General features: G+C 37.3%; 1 protein-coding gene across 2 annotated transcripts in view; it reads left to right on the top strand.

The window, feature by feature from the left end:
* The first annotated feature begins 340 nt into the window (after window positions 1-340).
* Window positions 341-22,347, top strand: part of CPLX1 (complexin 1) — a 98,567-nt gene continuing 76,560 nt past the window's right edge. The window contains exons 1-2 of one of the 2 annotated variants that reach the window (XM_053465807.1): window positions 341-519; window positions 2,634-2,745. In XM_053465807.1, coding sequence (XP_053321782.1) covers window positions 2,715-2,745 — 31 coding nt within the window. In that variant the 5' untranslated portion in view covers window positions 341-519; window positions 2,634-2,714. Of the gene's footprint in view, window positions 520-781; window positions 898-2,633; window positions 2,746-22,347 lie in introns of those variants that run through there. The other variant, XM_053465806.1, reaches the window with a different exon arrangement.

Genomic DNA, 22,347 nt, shown 5'->3' with positions numbered 1-22,347 from the left:
GTGGATGTGTGATGTTTAGTTAAGGCACTGGAAGGAGTCAGCAGGGTTGATAAAGGCATATGCTGGTAGCGAGGGGGTTAATAAGTTACTGTGACTGCATTGAGTGAAAAAAAAAGCCATTAGGTGGTAGTGAGAAGTAATAAAGGCACAAAGCAGAATTGGTGGGGTTAATAAGACATGGCACAGCATTGAGAGTTAATCAGGGTGTGGAGAAGCAGTGTGCAGGTTAATAACATTCGCTGGGCAGTGAGAAGAGTTCATGGAAGCACAGATCAGCAGTGAGAGGGTTCATAAATGAATGGAGGTGCGTGGAGGGGTTAATAATTGCACTGACAGAATAAACACGGATATAGAAGCACGAGAAGGAAGTGACTGGAAAGAGGCAGGAGACAGAACGTCTTCCCTCCACGGAGAAACAGCCATCCAGCAGGGCGTCTTCCCATCTGGCAGGCCGCTCTGCTCCCATGGTGTCTTCCTGACTGATACTGCAAGACAAAGGGGAGGAAAAAAAAAAAAGAGGTTAGTAACACAGGGCTAAGCCTGCCGGCCTGGCTTTATCAAGCCCTTCATCGCCCCCCTCCTCTCCCCCCTCCATTGTTCGACTGTTTTTAGGACAGCAAGCCAAAGAGCATGAGGGGGACCCCGGGGGTGAAAGCAGTTTTAATGCCACTCACTCCCAGTCAGCCCCTCGCGTTGTCGAAGCTCACTCTTCCTTGAATGCCCTTCAGCAGTGACTGCAGTTCCTGTTGAGAGAACACATGGACTAAAAGAGGAGGAGACTGCAAGAGGGGGGGAAAAAACGGTACGCTAGGGAAAGGGGGCGAGCTTTTCTTTCCATGGTGCAGAGTTGGTGCTGAAAGGACAAGCAAACTGCAGGGTCTGCTCTACAAGAACAAGGTAAGGGGGGATTCTTATTGTCGAAACGACCCCTATAGCTCTCAATGCCTGGAACAATGTCTTAAAGACTGGGAGCTGTCCTGTGCTTCCTGGTGCTGAAGCTGGGTTTATTTGCATCCTGCATTGCTAATGAAGTGACATTGCTGGCAGATATATCTTCCCCATGTTGTCCTCGTCATATATTAATAGACACAGGCTCTGCACTGTTTTTTCTTCTATTTAGATCTAATGTTTTCTGTTGATTTGTTTGTATTTTCTATCCTTTCTTTCCCTTTCTTCCTGATATATCCCCCCCCTCCCCAGTTAGTACACTGCAGCATGTGCTGTCTTGAATAACTGCTTTAGGATTTATGTAGCTGCAGAGCTGTGTAGAGAATGCTAAACCCACTAAGAGGAGGATGAGGCTTTTAATAGATACATGGTAGGACAGTGACAGTGAAAAGTTATTTCATTTATTTTTTATGCGCTGTTGTTCTTTAAAAAAAGATGGTGGTTGAAAACTATAATGTATATTATTCTCTTTCATTAAATTAATTTTTAACTTTTGAAGATTGTGCAATGGGCTCCAAATTGAACAATACACATGCTCCTTTTCTTTAAATATTACTATTTCTTTTTGGATTATTGCATGTCACACTTGTCAGTCCTTAATGTGCCGCTAGAGGGAGACATTGAGCTATGGTAGATCCAGGACATGGTGACATCTATTATCACCTGCAGTGCAGAAGTAAAACTACACTGGGATGGCAATTGTTGTAGCCCAACAGCTTGTGCAATAGACTGGGACTAATGCAGCAAAAAAAAAAAAAAAAAAAAAATACACTTTCTATATTCTTATTTTGGTGCATTAAATACCCACACTGAAGGCTGTTAAGTCTAGGCTAGTATGTAAATGGTAAATCATGTGCCGTCAACCTGAATTGTAGAGAGTATCTAATATAAAAAAGCATTGTGGCTGCTGCCATGAGTAATGCCTCAGCTTGTGTTCAGAAGCCTTATATGACCCATTGTATGTGACACAATATATATATATATATATATATATATGTATTCTCTGTCTGGTTGTATTCTTCCAGTAGGTTTCCGCATGAACCTAGCCAAATCGAACCTCACCTTCAAATGCCCCTTCAGACTTACACTGTTCATCTTGCAAAATCCACAAGACCAAAAATCCATACTTTCATTAAAACCCTTTTTGATAATTAAACACATGCAAATGCATTTGTTTATATATATTATTTTTTAACCAACAAAACCAACAAAAAAAATATTTTTCTGCTTTGAGATGATGACAAAGTAGTAACAGGTCTAAATGCTAAAATGCAAGGCTTGCAGATCTATAAAGCCATTTGTAGTAGTGTGTGACATTTATGATGCATCTAGAGCACTCAAGTCCATTTGAAGGTTAACTTTAAAGCAGAACGGCTTCAGCAATACCACAAATGATTAAAAAGGGTATTAATGACGTTTGTCATTAATAGACTTTGTGTATCAAGTACGCAGGTTGCCTTATGATTCATGTACTCATTTATTAATGTATCTTGAAATAAATTGCTGTTATTATTGGAAACTATATAGACATTGATGCATCCCTGAAATAAAGATGATAGAGGGGGTATTTTAGATTTTTAATTTAGGGAGTTTAGTTATATAGCAACTAATTGCTGGCTATTTCTCTGTTTATACATTTATACAATTTTATATATATTGTTATTTTTTTGACCTGTATATTCTAGGCTAGAACTGAAGAGCGTTCCTGCTTATCTTGCATGTAATATTCTAAATAAACTGAGTGGAAGGAATCAAAAGCCATCAGCATGGATTTCGTTATGAAGCAAGCTTTGGGAGGTAAGTACATTCATTTCATATTGCAAATGCTGTTTGTATGTAACTGTTAAGTACAATGCGTCATTTCGATTTGCTCCTCCCTGTATTCTTGTATTACCTCTGCACCATAATGCACAACATCCCTGAGTCACTGTCTACATCAAAGGCAAAATTTGGTAGTACCACAATAATAAGGTGATGATAATGGGAACACAAGATTCAGAACCTTATTGTAATATCGTTGCGTGTTGAACAATAAATGTGTGCCAGCATACGCGTTATTAAAATCGCAAGCTTTAACATAGCAAAAAACAAGAAAATCATTACAATATTAGTAATACTTGTATTGTAGGTTTAAAATAAAACTAAATTAAATTATCTATATTTTGCACTTAATGCAGTTAGTTGTAATGTCAATATTCAAAATCCGAATGAAAACATTTCATATGTGTCACAGATATGTGTTTTTGTGTGATATGTGTTTTTCAGTGCCTACAAAATGCATAATCCATTCAAAAGCAATTAAAATAAAATATATTCATTTTTAGATAATTATTTTGCCAAATTGTACCTATTATACCTATCAATTATTTTTTTTTTAAATCTCATCTTTGATTTCAAAAGAGACTTAATCATAGGTGGTACCGTGGATTTGTTCCAAAACTTTGTTCCATTCCCTAGTGCCCTGAATTTTGCCAAGACCACCGACATTTTACTGTTCAACACAGTGCAATGTTTTTAAACAACCAGGATTAAAGCATTGATCAAGCTCTGCTGTCTGTAGAAAAAAAAAAAAAAACAGTCTGGCAACACTGGAAACAGGATTAAATCAATTAAACAGATTTTAGATAAAAATGTCTCTCAGCCCTTCCACCTAGATCATAGCTATATCAATGCACAACATGATTAAAACTCACTGAGCTGTGCTTAAAATATTTTATGCCAATTGATTTATGCCTGTAGAAGCCTTGAAAGAGTGAACAAGGAATATGTGATGCAAATATGAAATATACAAATTTGGTTGGCAAATGTGACGTACTAAACATTTTTTTTTTATTCTTTAGCAAATATGTTGAATTCATATATATATATATATATATATATATATATATATATATATAAAGAAGTAAAACATTTTAGTAAATTGACACTACAGTAGATAAAGATACATGTACAGCAGTATGAACGCAGATGATCCAAGCAGAGTACAGTGAATTTCCCGTGAATCTGAATGGCCAGTGAACAAATAAATGGAATTCATATTACTTTCAGTTATATTACTTTATGCAGGAAATATATATTTATCAATCACAAGTTGTGTTCAACATGAAGCTAGTTTCAAATTAATTGTGATGTTATGTATAAAAAGAAATAACTATACGTGAAAGGGTATTGTGGTCTATATTACATATATATATATATTATTTTTTCGTGTGTGTGTGCTTTTTCGTTTTATTCTTCTAAGGATACATACAAATGGAACATTAACATACTACTGCTACATAAAAAGATGGATAACTCTCATTTAGGATAAGACCAAGTGCGTGTCGTACATAGAGCAAGGGGCACAGCTGTCACATCACTCTTTCATTACGAGAAAAACAAGCATTGCATGTTTTTGTAATTGTCAGAACTGCCTTGGGGATTTTAATAGTATACTTGACAGCATGTAAACACCATGATGGTGGAATGGGAGTTGGAAGGCTGATGACAGGTTGCCGTTGTGAGAACAATATCAGGGGTAGCAAAGCTATAAAGGTAATTTGCAAGGTCAGGAAATAGATGAAGGTATGAGTTTTGGGGATATGTAGGGATGATAATGGGAACACAGGGGAGGGGATGATGATGGGAACACAGGGAAGAGATGTCTGGTAGTGGGAGAATACTGTTGTTGGACAACCTGTCATTGAATATTTGACCGATATATATGGCTCCACTCAATTTTCCAATTAACATTTTGCATACATTACCAGACTAAAAACCTACCAATCCCACTTTGGTGAAAAGCCACAATGGTGGCAGCCAAATATACATCATTAGAGCTGCAAGTAGACTTTGAGATTTTATAAAGGAATTATTCTAAAAAGGGGGTGACCATGTCAGCCATTTGTATGTAGGACAAATATATAGTTAACATGTTGCTGATCAGTACACATACCTGAATAATGAATTCCCTTCTGTGAGCCCCTGTGCTGGTTAGCTACATGTGAAATGTATGTATCAGCCTTGAAGGTAACATATATGTCTTTAACTTGGGCTGATCTTCTTTAATATAATTTCTGTTCCACCCTCTGATAAGCTTAAATTAAATGGATATAGGCATGTATATTCATTTGTCACAAAAGAGCTAAATGTCTATTGTATTGAGGTCTACAGCTTTAATTTGGTGTCCAGACTATGACCCAAGTCTTAAACCCTAATATAGCTCTCTAGAGATTTACAACGCATTGAAACATAGAAGAAGATTCTCTCTTGCACAAGTTCCTATTCTCTTAAGCCTAATTTTAATACTGGCCTGAGATCTATGTAGAATAACACTGCTGTTATAACCGGAGTGGAATGTCTCCAACGTCTCACCTCTTTGTAAATATCTCTATTAGAGGAACTTCTGTGACAAATTTAACATCACGCTTCACAGTTTAGCATAAGTAGGGAAAAGCTTTTACTACAGAAACCCACTAAAAAGCCTTGGCTTGTGTGAAAAATTATAACCTTTCGAAGCTGCGAGATTTCTTCATTTTAGTTATTGAAAATGGTAGTGAACCTGACAGGAATCCATGCCGTTTGACAGACCCATCAATCCTTTCTCGGTTCAAGGGAAAGTTAGTTAGCAAAGAGGATTTGTGGCTTTTTGCATACTACTAAAACAGTAGGTTATTAAAAGCGACTTTCCACTAGTAAATAAATAAAATGAAAACAAAATATTCATTAAATAAATCTTCAAAATTACCTGTTTGCATGAATGTCTTAAAACTGACATATGGTGAGTCAAAAATGTATATATCGGGAACGTATTTAGGCCCTGTCTGTAAAATGAACATAGTTGAATCTATTTATCAGAAATAGCTGGATCTGATTACTTTCTTATTCAAAATAACCTATAAAATATATAGAAAATAATCATTTCATGGCAGATAACAACCCATTCATCTATTCTGCCCATTTTACTTTTTTTTTATTGACAGTATAGCAAGGTTAATTGAGACATCTGTGCATAGAGAACACGTTTCACATATTAAAGAGAATATATATAAGCAGCAACTAACAAAAAAATACCTCAAACACGAAGAAACTTTAATATTAAGAGGATATGATAGTAGTATGTATCGATCGATCCATAGTTTGTGAGTTCACAAGGTCCTCTTTGCAGAAGCGGACAGAATAAGGCTAAGGCCATAGACCCTCCAGATAATCTGACATTTTCCACAGGAACCTATGTTCCTCAAGGATTTCTATAATGTCATAGTTAGTATACATCTTAACCATTTTTTTTTAAAGTTTATTATGACTGTAAATATTTTTGTCCTGCTTTCATATGGCCTTAAGATGCTTTAACAAACAAAGAAATATATTTTGGATGGTTTTGTGATTAGATACGTTTCTAAATAATACAGTTCAATTTTAGGGACTCCCTATCCTCATTTGCATTAGGAGAAATATATGATCCCATGTGCTATCACTTGCTTTGCCTTGAACTCCCATAAATATATTATTGTGCACTGAATCTCTTTCAGCAATGGGGATTCGCAAGAGATATTTGGGTAGAATTTTTTTTCTTTTAAAACGGGAGAGTTGACTTTTTTGGGAAACCCTAAGTAAATAACTTGTGTTTTAGTAGTATTTCTAAAATGCTTAACCAAGAATTCCAAAGTGAGACTCATAGGTTAGCAATGAACATGAACATGTCAGGCATGTCTACCCATTGAAGTGGGAAAAATTTAGATTTAGCTGACAGATGTAATAAAGTAGATGCAATATAATGCCATAATGGCTATACGATCTGGGATTGAGAAACCACATTTTATTAATGATAATCTTAAAAATGACCAGTGCCACCTATGAAAGCAATGTCCTGCGCTGCAGTTAATAAATTAAGGTGTATTGTCAGATGATTGTCCTATCACAAATCCAACTTTGTTACTATGCAGTAGTTGTAGGAGTAGGGGGGGGCAAGTATTTTTGACGACTTGCCCATAGCTTGGCATATATCTTAACACCAAAGCAAGAGCGGTGTAATGTTTGACCATATTTTTATTTTAGGTAACATACAGCTTGAGGTTTGCTACAGGGATCTGCCCCTGCTTTTTAAACAAGTTAAAAAAAAAAACAACCAAAATTGGAGTGAATGTCTTATGATCAGGGCCGGCCCAAGACTTAATGCCGCCTGGGGCGAAGTTTAAAATGCCCCCCCCCTGCTAACGCCTCCCTATTATCTACCCTATCCCCCCCTTTTGTACTTACCTTTAAACAGTCCTGCGGCGAGTCTCCCTGCTCTGCCACGGTGCCCGCTTGTAATGCTGAGCACTGGAAATTGACGTCACTTCCGGCGCTCAGCATTACAAGCCGGCACCGAGACCGAGCAAGAGGGCTCGCAGAGGAGAGAGAGGGGCGCCGAGCGGGTAAGCGAAAACCACTCTCTCTCTCCTCTGCTTAAAAAAAAAAAAAAAAAAAAAGGGCTTGTTGCCCCACTCGGCTCCATTGTAGGGCCGGCCCTGCTTATGATGATCAGACCATCTACATTTGATGTAGAATGGACTTTTAACTGTTCCATTGCATGTTTTTTATCACTCTTGGGGTTATGGAGGAATGTCATTTTTGTGAATTTCCTGCAAATTTGAGTAATCGAATAATCTGAAAGTTTGTTAGCAATTTTAAACTATATATATATATATATATATATATATATATGTTTAATATATATTTAATATATGTTTAATATATATTGTGGAATATATTGTGGAATTTGTCCCTTTTTGAATAATAGTCAGCCTAATTTCAGCCTGCAGGTTGACTTTGGTCCGTGTCTTGTGTTCAGAATAGGTTTATGCCTGTCTCATTCATGCTTAAACTCCTAATCTATATTAACAATCTATTCAATCTATCACTACTGCTGGAAGGTGTTGTGCTTATTCACAGCTTTCTCTTAGTCATGTATTTATGTATTTAGGTACTGCACTAGGCTTGATCCAGGGCAGCACCCCTAGGCCCTCCCAGGAGCTACCTTGATGAATGGATCCTCTTTTTCATACTCACTCTGTGCTACTTTATTGTGGGCAAACCCAATTTCCAATATATTCCTGCAATACTGCTGTAACCTGAGTCTTAATTGAGGTGTTTCTTTCCTTATAGCATGATAACTACAAAATATAGGCAGTTTATGCATTTATTAATAGCCATATGGCCGAATATTGTATGTTGCCTTATGTAAATATGGGCATGGGAATTGTAGGCATTTTTGTTAGCATTTTGCTTACATGTATAATTGCAATCTTTTCAGATTGCCTAATCATCTTGTGTTACACCAATTGTTATGGTCTTAGTTCAAAATTAGTGATTTCAAAAAAAGTTGTATCTCTACAAGGCATTGTCAAAAATGTTTAGTATTCCCCAACTACAAATTTTACTTCCTGAGGCAGAAGGTCACATTGAGTAATGAATGAATTGGAAGACTATGGAATCTGTCCAGCCATCAGACCTTGTGTACTTCATTTACAGAGATCACGCATGCAATCTCTATTATGTCACATTTGTTTAGCTTACACAAGAGGAAAGGCAAATTAGAAAACTCCTCATACATTTGCATACACACACACATTTGTATACAGCAGGTATCAGAACACTTGGTATCGTCTAGAGAAAGCATACAGTATTGCATTCTTCTATGTTGATCTACGTGGAGAGCACTAAAAGCTACATTTCTGTAAAAAATGAAGGACACAGGAGGAGTATTTGGACAGATGTAAATGTGGCAGGAAAAGGCAATGGTGAGGTCATTAACTTTGGGACCTGGCAGGACTGAGGTTGTGGAATAATTATCATTTAGGAGATTATAGCATTTTTGCTGGGTTTATTGACTGAGCAATGTCTCAAGCATTGTACTTGTCAGGTTTTCGCTTGTCGGTCCAGCGTGAGAGTTTCACTGAAACATAACTGTAAACATAATAGCAAGGATAATATGAGACTAAAATATGGTTGATTCACGAGAAAAAATATTTTGTTTATGCCAGAAAGGTAGCCCTAGGAAATATAGCACCATATTTATATTGTGACATACCCAAAATACAGGTTGTTCTGACATATCAGAAACACAGCATGTTTCATTATCCCAACAACCTGCGACAGTAGGGAAGACGCGTCTGAATTGCAGCCCAGGGTAATACTGCAGTGCAGATAACTAAGTTAATGTTGCATTGTCTGTAATGATATGACAAATTATCTAAACATTATAGAATGTATGGGGAAGTAGGCTGTCATGTGTGCCTTTCATTCCTACACCTCTACTAACTTAGCACAATCTATAACAGAATTGACATTTCATAGGACTATAAAACTGGATGTAAAAGGTTGTGCAATATAAACACAAACATATGGGATTAAGAAATTGAGATGTGTAATAAAACCCTTTCACATTGTCGAATTATTCAAATGAACAATATCTTCTGATTACCAAAATAGCAGAAAGATTAATAAAGATGATGCAGATTCACTATGAAAACGACTGGTTAAACTAGAAGTGTTTCCTAATGAGTTATTTTTAATTATATAGTATGGGTTTATTTAAGATGAATATGAAAATCTTTCCCAGTAAGTTCTTTCCTATTCAGAGTACAAGAAGCCATCATTTATGATTAGAGGAAAAGAGGCTTCCTGTTCAGTCGGCAAAGAGAATTATGGGTCTCTGCAGGAATCTTTCCTGAGAAAAGTGTGGCCAAATAAAGTGAAGATTAAATTCAATATGTAATGTAAAAAAGTATTTAAAATTTATCATTACACTATAGGTGACGTTTTAAATGGACCAGAAAAAATCCTCCATTACATTTGAAGAGGCATGTTAAGATTAAATGTTCTGCATTGTCCAACTGCATTATGGCAGTACTGTTTATGTACAAATACTTTGCTAGGAGATCTATTACTTAGAAGAAGAAAGATGTATACAATAACTGAATAAACAAACTATACCTGCTAAATGAGTTACCTTTTTACCTTGATAACTTCTCTAAAGGTGTATGGAGATATGTGGCATTAACAGTCATTTAAATATTGCTCCTAAAGCATTTTTCAAGTCAATATATACAATTGGACTCAATATTTTTACATTGTGTTTCAAAATGTTTTCAGTACGAAAAAAGCCACATTTCTGTACAGTTGTGTTAAATTTAAACTATGCAGCTACATGGTTATTAATGTTAATGTGTGTTTACGTTTAGAATGCATTCAATGAACTATTCCTTAATGACTTAATAGCAATTTGTTGCACGACTGGGATATGCTACATGATAACATGTTTATGCCCAAGCTTATTATATATATGTATTTACTTATATATATGACCAAAGCATCGGCAGATTGGGAGTTATTTCTCTGTTCTAAAAGGCTTCATAATAATTTTGTAATTGGTAGCACATTCATTGGTTGTTACATAAAGCACCCATTGGTTCCCAGTTTGCTACATAATAATGTAGGCAATACAGGCATAGTGAGTATATTTTGCAGTATATGGCAAGACAAGGCTCCATCAAGATCAGATGTATCAGCATAGCATAAAGGACATGCATCTGACCTTGAATGATGGCTTTCCAGCTGCTAAACTTTCATTTCGATCTCGGCAGTGATAAAATCACATTTTTGCATCAACGACATCACATTTAATAATCCTTTTGGGCATCGTAAATCTAAAAAGCATGATTTGTGCTTTGGAAATCACTCTTATTTAGGGCTAGTTATAAATGTGTCATTCCTCATATGGTACTTTAATATACATTCTTTACCTTTAAAAAGAAAAAAAACAACTGGGTAAAATACTGGCCTTGGCTGGTGGTGAGTATCCCACTGTGAGCAGGAAAATGCACCAGATGTATAGAGAGGGATCTGCTGAATGTCCCTATCTGCTTGGGTCCAAAAACAGTAAGGTATAAGGTGACACTAGGGTGCACACAAAATGCCTATAATGTCTGAAGTATACCTTTAAAAAAGTATGCCACTATATTGCGCCTTGATGCATGTACTCGGAACTCTTTACTTTGTCCTTCTTTTTTATGCATTTCCCTACCCACAGGTGTAGTCTATAGTCATCTGTCAAAATGGCATGCAGAAGTAATGGAAAGATGATTGATGAGTCTTCCACCAGTGTTAATTTAGTCCATGAATCACTTTCAGAAGCTTATAATGCCAATTATTCACTTTGGTATAGCATTTGCAATAATTGTAGGCTTTTCTGCATATTTGTGAATAAGGTTCTGTTTATGATGCCTGTTGTCATACATGGAGCCAATAAATATGAAATATATTCCAAATGTTCTTTACTTAGGTGTCTGCCATTTGAATCATTGAGACTGGCTTTGGTATACTGTATTACCTAAAACTATGCAAAATGTATTAAACGGAAATGCAACATATGCGTGAACAAAGGTGCAATAATACATTAAGCCTTTAAAAAAATTATCAGTTATAATATACTGTTAATTATTATTTAATCATTATTGGCAGTCATTTTAGGGTACACATTTATGGTAGGGATGATTGTCACATGGATCCACTCACAAGTTTAATGGTAATATTTAAAACCAAGTCTATACTTTGCATAGAGAAGAGCCTCCTGAAAAAAAATGATTACTCTGTTTGGACCAGGTGCTTTAGTAGAGGACCTGTTCAGGGCTGGTTGTCTCTGACATGAGCACAGGTGGCTCATTAATTAGCAGAGACCTTGGTTGAGCTTTCTGCGTTTATCTGAGGAGATCTTTTAAATGTGTACTCGAGGACCATCATTAAAGAATTGTTCTAGAATCACATTAGTATAAATATTATCTCCATTGAAGGAACAAAATATATTTAAAAATACTCATTTGTATGATAGAATCCCACCGAAAATAGTCCCCAGAGCCTACTCAGAACTACTAACCAAGATAATTATGCTTTTGGGTTTTTTTGTAATTATTTATCCTAATGCCCAGGACAGAACATCTTGTTGTCGCGTACAGGATTAACTGTAGAAAAAATAGAATCATGGTAAGATTCTTAGAAACTTTTTTAGGCTCAGGTGATCCGGACTAGAACGGTCAAGATTTGTTTCACTTAGAAGCAAATAATGGTTTAAATTGTTTTAGATTATGAGTCAACACAGATGGGGACAATTATCTTATGTAGCAAGATGGTATGGATTATAGTTCTCTGTAAACCGTAAACCTCATCAGTCTATCATCTAGATTTCCCCAAGGACATCTGGAAAGAAAACCAAATGAGCTAGGCAAATTTCCGGTCACCAGATATACTTCCTGGCAACATTTTGCCATTATCTTTTCCAGGATAACCGCCAATATCACTTTGTATGCATGAATACAATTTTAAAAAGCATTATTATTGATCAATCTGCATGGTTTCTGAGCATTTGGCACCCATGTTTTAAAGATAGATTTGGCAGACATACTGTATAGTAGCAATCTCAATTGTATTGACCTGGCTTTCATATCTTATTTTCCTGTCTGTTTTCTATTTACAAAAATCAATAACATTATAATAAAGAAAAAGATGTGTGGGAATGCATATCCTGTTGTTGTCTATGAAATATCATTCACATTATCTTTTTGTAGTCTCATGTATTCATTCATATGCAAGTGGGCTTTTACTTTTTGGTACAATTGAGAATGTTTTCAAATACATAATAATTATGTCTGTTGGTTTATTAAAGAAAAAGGTTAGCCTGCATGCACAAATTAGCAAATACCAAGAAATGCTTAATATATTTCCCTAAGGCTGAAAATATTTTTTTTTTTAAATGAAAACTCCAAACAACAAATATTTACACAGGTAAACGTATCTAATGCATCTAATGGATGGCTATTATTAGCCAATACTATTAATGTCTTTCCCTGTTATTACCAGTACCATTGTTGACCTTATTTGCGTGCACCTACCCAGAATCCCTTGTGGTTGTGGCAGCACCATGAGATTTCTGATGGAAGAACAAACCTTCTGGGTTGTCTGGTGTCTGTAGATGAGTGTTTAGTAATACTTCTACTACCCCCTGTTATTACCAGAAAATATTAAAATATTTAGTATAAGCCATGTCTTTATATGACAGCATGTCAAGGCATCAAGTAGTGTCCTAAAAGGGTTAAAACAACAGAATTTAAATACATACATAATATAATAGTGATAGATAAATTATGACAATATTTTTTAGAGCTTTTTTAGAGCTTGATTTCAATGTGCTGTGCTCCTGCTGGGGTTGTGATAGGGCTGTATCACACTGCTCATTTGTATTGTTAATCTTATACGACTTTTTAATAAGGCAGGGTAGGCAAGTGCTGAGAACAATTTTTTAGCTGCAAGTAGCTTATTAGCCCAGCTGGTGTTCTGCCTCGGCTCTGTCCATCGCCTAGCCATTTGATCATGTTATGTGTACCACACTTAAAACCTTAAACTTTATTTTAGTGGTACTTGTGTCCATGAGATATTTAAAGGGAATCTACAGCAGCAATAGGTAACCTATGCCACTTCCATTGATGTTGACCATTGACATGGTACAAGCTAAATGGACATTCTTACTTTGTTCTTATATCCATGGGTATAGGTGTTCCTAGCAGTACAAAAAATGTACAAACGGAATTTAGTTTAATACATTTTATTGGCTTCATTTTTAAGAAAAGCTGTACATCGTGGAAAACATAGTGACCGCAATGGATACCGCATCAATTTAAAAAATAATTTCTAAATAACTGGGTGATCACGTGCCAATAGATTCAATACTAAAGCGTTTCTAAACATGCTGATACCATCAGAGTATCTTTGTAATGTTATGTGCATATACAGCTTTATCATAATTAGCTCTTTCAGTGCAAAATATTTTTTTGAATGTTGATGGCCCTATTTCTTAGAAAAGGACACAAGCCAGCAATAACTATTGTATATTGGAAAAGAATCAAGCATTAAGTATGTTACCAAAAAATAAGGTAACCAAACGTGGTAAAATATTAAAATTTTACTTGAATAAAAATTTTTCTGGCAATGGTTTTGGCAGTTAATGCACTAAAAATGGTGCATTTAGTTACAAAGCACAGTACATGGAAATGGCATAATGGCCACCCACCCCAACCAACCCACAGAATTAGCATCATTTACCTCCACCTAGTTATTATGGTGCAGATTACTGTAGCAACCGCATCATCTTCTTCTTTAGGTCTTGTGCCATAGGCTGTGATGGGAGCAAAAGGTTTGTTCCTTTAGACCTCTGCTACAGCACTAGGAGCCCAGCTTCCATGCTGAGCGCCGGTATATGATGTCATATCCGGCACTCAGCATCAGTGGCCAGCACCCAGGGTTATGGAGCACTGATGCAGAGGTCTGAAGGAACAGACCTCGTGCTCCCTTCATTTTGGGCCAGTTAGAGGAATATCCATGATCTTCCCAGCCAGCCCTACACCAGCAACTGCCAATTTCCCAGGACATGTCCAAGGACACTGAAAACCTCCTAAATTTTGGGACTGCCCCACCTTTAAGTTTGTGCAATTTCCACTGCTATTTATCCAACACATTTTAGTGTCTGTCTCTCTGGTTGCCGTGGACTATGCCTTCCATCATATAACAAAAAACATATACATGCCCTGTAATCGGGTTGTTACAAAAGTGCAACATGCATGCTTGGCACTTCTACAATAATCAGCCAAGCAGGTAAATTTACAGGCTTGATACAAGAGGTTAAAAATATATTGACTGGACGTAACCTTCTTGAAAGCATAATGAAAGCAAATCCTGGAAAACCACGTAATTGCACAGAAAAGTGCCAGCCGACAGAGTATACTTTACAGTGTAGTAAAAAAACTCATTTACTGCTTTTATTTTCTTTGGTTAACAATAAAAAATGCATGATGTATCTTAGCAGATAAAAGGTGACATACTGGAGGACTAAACGGGGGGATAACTGAGCTAATGAAATGCACTGGGTGAAAGTTTTGTTTGCACAGCGAGCATTGATCGGTTGACGTTCGGATTTAGCATTAAAATACGGTTTAAAACTGATTTAGCTAATGTGTTTATCAAACAGATTTTATTGTTGCTCTAAAATTTTAAGATATTATACCAAGGATCTTTGCACCAGTTAACCACATGGTAAACAATATGACATGGCTCCCAGTAAATATATATTAAGCTATAATAGGCATTGTTAAAACAATTAAGAACCAAAGGCTTAATAGTCTAATTCTACCACAGCTTTGCAATTTGAACCTGATAGGAGCTTTAGCTTAAAGTAGTGAGACTGTCTGCTATTTCAAGGCCACCCTTAGGCAGAGGCAAGATAGGCTTCTGCACATAGGATAGCTCCATAGAATTGCTGCTTATCGCTGTCTCAATTGCTGATTAAAGCAGTGTCCTAAGATATGATGTCATATCCCATTGCCCCACTTGATGATGAAGGGCGTGTGGTAGAGCACGGCCACCCTGTGTTCCTTCCTAAAGTCAAAGCAACCACACAAACCCTGAGGGAATTGTATCTGGTCATGTAAGCATGATGGGTAGAACTTCCCACTGAATCTGAGCTAGGGTGACATAACTTGTGATACTATATGTAGCAGACGTTTTTTGGATTGATTTCTGCTTGGAAAGTAGAATATTACTAAACAGAGGGAACAGTGTAATTTGTTTACCCTTTTTAACCCAGTGTGTTGAATGGGCCTGCTACAATTTACATATAGCCTGCATTCTACAGAGAGGACAGCAGTTGTGGGTTGGGGAGCACCCAAGGTAAATGCTTTACTGTCTCTCAATCATGTCATGTTGCACTGGGCCTGTTTTTGGCAGAGTTAGAACATCATCCACTTGTCACTGTTTTAGGTTCTCATATACATGAAATACCAAAGGCTTCAAACAATTATTTGGCTCTTATCTACGTCTTGTTCTTGTTAATAATAATAATTTATTACATTTATTTACATTTATTTTTAATAAATACAAACAAGTTTTCATGATGTCTATCCATATAAACAACAGTTGTTCGAACCCATGCAATGACCTCAGACTTTTATGTACAGATACCATGACTGAAATATAGCACTGTTGCAGTTAATGCTGTACAGTTGTCAGGGGCGTAACTAGGAACCATAAGACCACATTGTAAAATTGCAGCCCCACCTATTTCACCAAGCAACATGTCCCACTTTGCCCCCGAGCAGCTTATGAGTGCCATCTTTTTCCTCAAACAGCTTGCTTGTGCCAATTTTAGCAACCACCAGCTTGTCTGTGCCATCTTCTTGTCGGTGCTTCCAAATACCATGTCTGTGTCATATTTGCCCCCAAAGAGCCTGCCTGTGCCATTTGTGCCCCAAAACCGCCTTTCAATTACCCCAAACAGCTTGTCAGTGCCCAGAAGCATATTGCCAATGCCATATTTGTCCCCAAACAACTTGTCAGTGTCCCCAAGCAGTTTGTATCTGCCATCTTTGTCCCAAACAACTAGTGTGCCTAAACAGCTTTTCAGAAACACCAAATAGCTTGTCTGTGGCATCCTTGTCCCCAAACAGCTTGTCTGTGCCTCTAAACAGCTTTTTATTTGCCATATTTGTCATCAAATAGTTGTCAGTACATCCAATAAGCCTTGCCATCATTGCCCCTAAACAACCGACCTGTGCCCCTGCCCATACTACTTATCTGCAAGAGCGGTGTGTCTCTCTTCCTCCATGCTCTGCGCAGACTGATCCAACATGCAAGAAGTGGATGTCATGTCAGCAGAGTGCTGGATCAGTCAGACATAGCGTGCAGGAAGAGCATGTGAGAGATCATCCGTTTAGTATTACCCCACCTAGTAACTTTAAAGGGGCGAACAAGTGGGATAGTGGTCGTGGACCATGATTGTTACGCCCCTGACAGTTGTTGAGTATTTACTTTGAGAAAATAATGACTGGTGTATTAACTGTTAATGTTCTGCAATACACACTGTGCGAAACTGACAATATTGGAACCTCAACAGCGACAATAGCATTTATACAAGTCCCAGTGCAATGTGTTGAAAGTGGAACAACCAGCAGGTACATTGTAATGTACCAGAATCACTCCTTGTACCTACTCCTCTATATTACTAATATCCCCCTTGACAAGACATCAAAGCTTTCAATAAGGATTTCTAAACACCTGCAATGTTGAAAGACAGTTTGCTTAATTGTATTTATCACTGGCTACTGCCCAGAACAAAAATGATTGATTCATTCATTCATCGAAGGACACACATTGTGTCATTACACTCGCTTCAATAGCATCTGCCATATTAAATGATGCACAGTGTTTACAATTCAGCAAACACAATAAGCAATTAAGATCCTTTTAGAAATAGTATTCTCCAGCAGTTTCACACCTGTCCATTGAATGATCTTTCAAACCATTATCAATGCTTACTTATAGTTTTCCATTATGAATGAATGTTTGGAGGTGTTTGCATCTAATGTTGATGTTTTTGGTTTATGTAAAAATAAACAGATATTTTTTTTTATATCAGCAACTCAAAACCCAAAGAGGACAAGATGTTTTGGGGTTTTGCAGGATTTCACATTGCAAGAAGCAATGGGCTCCATATTTGTAATAATGTTTCCTGCAGTGTGACATCCTGCAAGACTCTGAGTAAACTTCATCTGTGCTGGCCTCATATTGTACGTTTTCTGTTATCAGATGGCAGTGTTCAGTCTTCAGATAAATTAAAAAAATGGTTCAAGAAAGAATGAAAGAAAAATAAATCAGACATTCAACATAATGTGTTTATTATATTTTTGCTTTTTGGATGAGAAATGTGAATACTTCTAGATTTGATTTGTAGCCCGTAATTCCCAAACTCTGTGTTTCTGTTGTGAACTAAAATGAAGCAAGTGAGTGAACAAAACAAGTGGCAAATTTGCATGCGTCTATGTCTGTGGATTTGTGAGTTATGGAGATGAGCCAACCTCCCCCTGCGTGGTTAATAAAACCTTTCCCTGAACTGGATTAAAGTTTTGCTTTTCTGTGAAGCTCAGAAGAAATTTTTCGTAAAAAAGGAAACACTGTTTAAATTGCCATGTTTAGTCTTAATATCACCCAATCATCTTTCCAGAATTTCTGCAAGTTTAATGTTTAAATAGGATTTAGTTTTAGGGAAACTGATTAAGGGTCTTTAAACAGGGGAATTCATACAAAAGTAATATTCAGTGAAAAGCATGAACAATCTCATGCAACTCCAGTAGGAAGCACACAGTTTGTATCTGGTAATTCCTGGATTAAATGTTCATATAGTTCATGCTACCTCTTTTTCTACCACAGGATTTGCATTTTGTTTTACCAGTTTCACCTAAAAAATGTATTTAATCATTGGGCATATATAATAGAATTGACATTGACAGAAATAGTTGCTTACAAGCCTGCCTTGTTGTAAGAAAATATATAGGGCCAATACAAACTTCGATAATTGGATCAACACATAAATATGTATGTGCATCAAAAATAGGCAGAGTCACTTAGATGCAAACGAAGGTGAAACATTTAATACGAACAAAAATAGACGAAGAATATAAAAAGAAGATAACAAAAATATGAAACAAGTCTTACAAAACCTTGGAAAGGAATTTAGTTCATGACATCTGTCCTACGCATTCCTGAGGATGGAGGGAGGGAGTGTTGGGACGTGAAGTGTCTGTGGATGGCAAGTACATCTTCACTCGACCTCTCTTCCCATGCCTCCCCATGCCTCCCCATGTCTTACACAGGCCTAGCTTATAAGTGCCTTGGATAGTGATGTCAGTCTATTGGTCTTCACCTAATTGGGTAAACATGCTCACTAAGATCTTTACGTCTAAACCCTATTTTAGGTGGTCACTGTAAGCCTACTGTTATGCCCTTTTACAGTTACAACTATCATGCATTAAGAAGTTACTATCCTATCTATAGACTGCCTGTTCAGCAAATCCTTCATTCCATAATTAAGGTCAAGGAAACCTTGAAACCTACCATTGAAACATTAATATATCTTAATTATCATTTATTTATGCCCAATAATTACATATCTTTGACTATTGCCTATACTAATAATTATATATGGTCCATTTCTTAATTGAGGTTAGAAAATGTATTAGAATATTTTACACTTGTATCAACCAGTACTTGTGTATGCAGCCACTGATGTATCATGGGCCTTCTCATTGACCCCTATGGCCCACTACATGGGAGTGGGTCGTCATAGCCTACCACCTGAGACAAGGTCCACATGGCCGACTATCTGGGACTGGGCACTCGCAGATTTGGGGCTTAGTTACTGTGAACTAGGGTCCAGTGACCCCCTTTCTGGGGATTGGGGTCGGGTTGCCCTGTGAGCATGGGACAGGGCAAAGGAGGAGCATTGGGTGGGATGGGGCAGGGGGGCCTTGTCTTTATGGTTGCACTGTACCCTTTCTTTATGTTTGTACAGGACATTCTTAGGTTTAATACCGTTTAAATAATTTACTTAGGTGTTGGTTTAATCACAAGTGCAAAATTCTCTCAAAGTTGATTCATTTCAGTCTATTCAGTTGCTTTTTCTGTATCTGTATTAGGTAAAATTCCAGTTGAAATCCCATTGACCTGCTGAATTTCTCTGCTTTGCTAACTGCCACATTGTATTAGGTAGTGCATTAAGCAGACATTGAAGATCAATGTTAATCCTATGGAACTACCTATGATTATATTATAATATATACTGCAAGTGTTCCTGAGAATTTGGTTATACATTTTCCTTTTCCACCATTTTTTTTTTTGTCCTCATGCTACTAAATATAAAAATAATGGAAAACTCTACCTTTAAACATAGGCACTATAGTTACATGAGAAGTACTCACATGATGGCATGATTTCTTCTTAAAACGTTAAAATTAACTTCTATACATTTGTTTCTATATTTCCTCTTTTCAGTGATGTTGCATAAATACTGATGTTGAACCGGAACTAATGTCTATGTAATGTATATACATAAATGCACATATTCCTCTAAGGTAAAAAAATAATCAGTGAACACAGATCTACATACAAATAATCTCAACATTTTTATATGCTATGGCAAGCTTTATTATTCTTTAATCCTGTTACTTTTATAGCTTGTAGATGTAATGTTGTAAATTATATTAATAAACATGTACAATATAACCAGACTTAATAAAATAAAAATAAAACTTAAGCTTTAAATATGAATCTCTTCATGATTTTCTGCATTGTTTTAAAACCCTTATGGAACTACAAGAAGCAGTCAGCCTAATAATAAAGCTTTGCATTAAAGCCTTTTTCGCGTTTAGCGTTAATTTCACCTCCTCCATAGTCCTTGTTTATTTGATTGACTTTCCCATATTATTTTATATAGCGTTAACAACCTCTGAAGCATTTTACACATTGCATGTAATTGAAAGAAATAAAACAGTTCATAATGTAATGTGTATTTTATCTTTTCATGTTACTCATACAGTTTGTTTTTAAATTTGTTAAATTTACTTATATAGTTTGGCTCCTCTGTAACTTCAGTATGTCATTTTAAAGCATTTGAAATCCTTCGACAAAGCTTGCTCTGTCTCAGATAACTTGCATACCAAGGAACTGTCCTGGTGAAGTGTATCTTATCCTTTATTTTACAATATGTTGTCTATGCATGTACTGCTCAATCTCCATTCCAGTTCATCCCAGGTGTTCTGTGGGGTTGAGGTCAGGGCTCTGTGCAGGCCAGTAATGTTCTTTCATAACAAACTCATCCAAGCATCATGGATCCAGCTTTGTGCACCCCTATATGAACAAAGGTATTGGGACACACCTCTTAATATCTGAAATCAGGCTTTCAGGGTTTAGGCTAGGCCGAGCGAAGGAAAATCTTAATGCTTCTGCATACCAAGACATTTTGGACAATGCTATGCTTGCAACATTGTGGGAGCAGTTTGGGAAAGACCCTTTTCTATTCCAGCATAACTGTGCACACAGGAAGGTCCATAAAGACATGGTTAGATGGGTTTGGTCTACTGGCCCACACAGAGCCCTGACCTCAAGCCCATCAAACCCCTTTGGGATGATAATAATAATAATAATATGGGTCCTCCAAATGTACAACATGTAATGCTACAATTATGTTAGCACAAATATGAGTTGGGTGTTTTTTTTCACATAGAATGTAATAGTACATTTGGCAGCAGAAAAGCAAAGTAAGAGGAGAAGATAAAATACTGTATTTGCTCGATTATAAGACGACCCCCCAAAATATCCCCCTGAATATTAACTTAGGAAAAAAAGAAAAGCCTGAATATAAGACGACCCTAAAGGAAAAAAGTTTTACCAGTAAATGTTAATTCATGTAAACTATTTTTTTAATAAAAGCTATGATTGAGAAAAATATTTTTTTTGTTTTTATTTCCTTGTATTTTCCAATCTGTCCTCCAGTTACGCACATCTGACCCCAGGCTTGCCACACCAATATGGCACTGTGGCCCATGATATGCCATTTAACCCTCTATATGCCACTGTGCCCCATGGTATGCCTTTTGACCCCCTATGTGCCACTCTGCCTCCAGAAATGCCTTATACCCCTATATCCCATTCTGGCATTTAGGGGGTTAAAATGCATATTATGGGGCAGAGTGGCATATAGGGAGGTATAAGGCATTCCAGGAGGCAGAGTGACATTAAGGGAGTTAAAAGGCATTGTATAGAGCACTCTGCCTCCAGAAATGCCTTATACTCCTATATTCCACTCTGGCATTTAGGGGGTTAAAAGGCATATTATGGGGCAGAGTGGCATATAGGGAGGTATAAGGCATTTCAGGAGCCAGAGTGCTCTATTAAATGCCCCCTTAACGCCACTCTGCCTCCTGAAATGCTTTATACCTCCCTATATGCCACTCTGCCCCATAATATGCCTTTTAACCCCCTAAGTGCCAGAGTGGCATATAGGGGTATAAGGCATTCCAGAAATGCCCTATGTCCCCATTTAACACACACACACACACACTTACCGGTGCTTCCAATTTCCAGCTGTATTGCCGGGGCAGCGGGTTGACGTCTCCTTCCGCTGCAGCCGGAAGGAGGTGGAGTTGGCAGCGGGGGTTTGTCTGCGTCCGTCGCGGATACCTTCCCCGGCTGTCAGAGATCAGAGTTCCCCGCACCGGTGCGGCACTGGTGCGGGGAACTCTGATCTCTGACAGTGGGGGAAGGTAAGCGCGACAGACGCAGACAACCCCCGCTGCTAGCCACACCTCCTTCCGGCTGCAGCGGACGTTGTCTACGCGGATGGCGTAGACATCAACCCGCTGCCCCGGCAATACAGCAGGAAGCACCGGTAAGTGTGTGTGTGTGTGGGGGGTGTTAAATGGGGGGGGGAGACAGGAGGATCCAGGTCCCCTTCAGCCGTGCGGGGGATCTCGATCTTAGTCTCATAATCAGACCTCTATTTGA

This window comes from Spea bombifrons, chromosome 1 (genome assembly GCF_027358695.1).
Source record: "Spea bombifrons isolate aSpeBom1 chromosome 1, aSpeBom1.2.pri, whole genome shotgun sequence".
Lineage (NCBI taxonomy): Eukaryota > Metazoa > Chordata > Amphibia > Anura > Pelobatidae > Spea > Spea bombifrons.
Note: the sequence above shows the minus strand (reverse complement) of the source record. Positions and strands in the feature narration are given on the sequence as shown.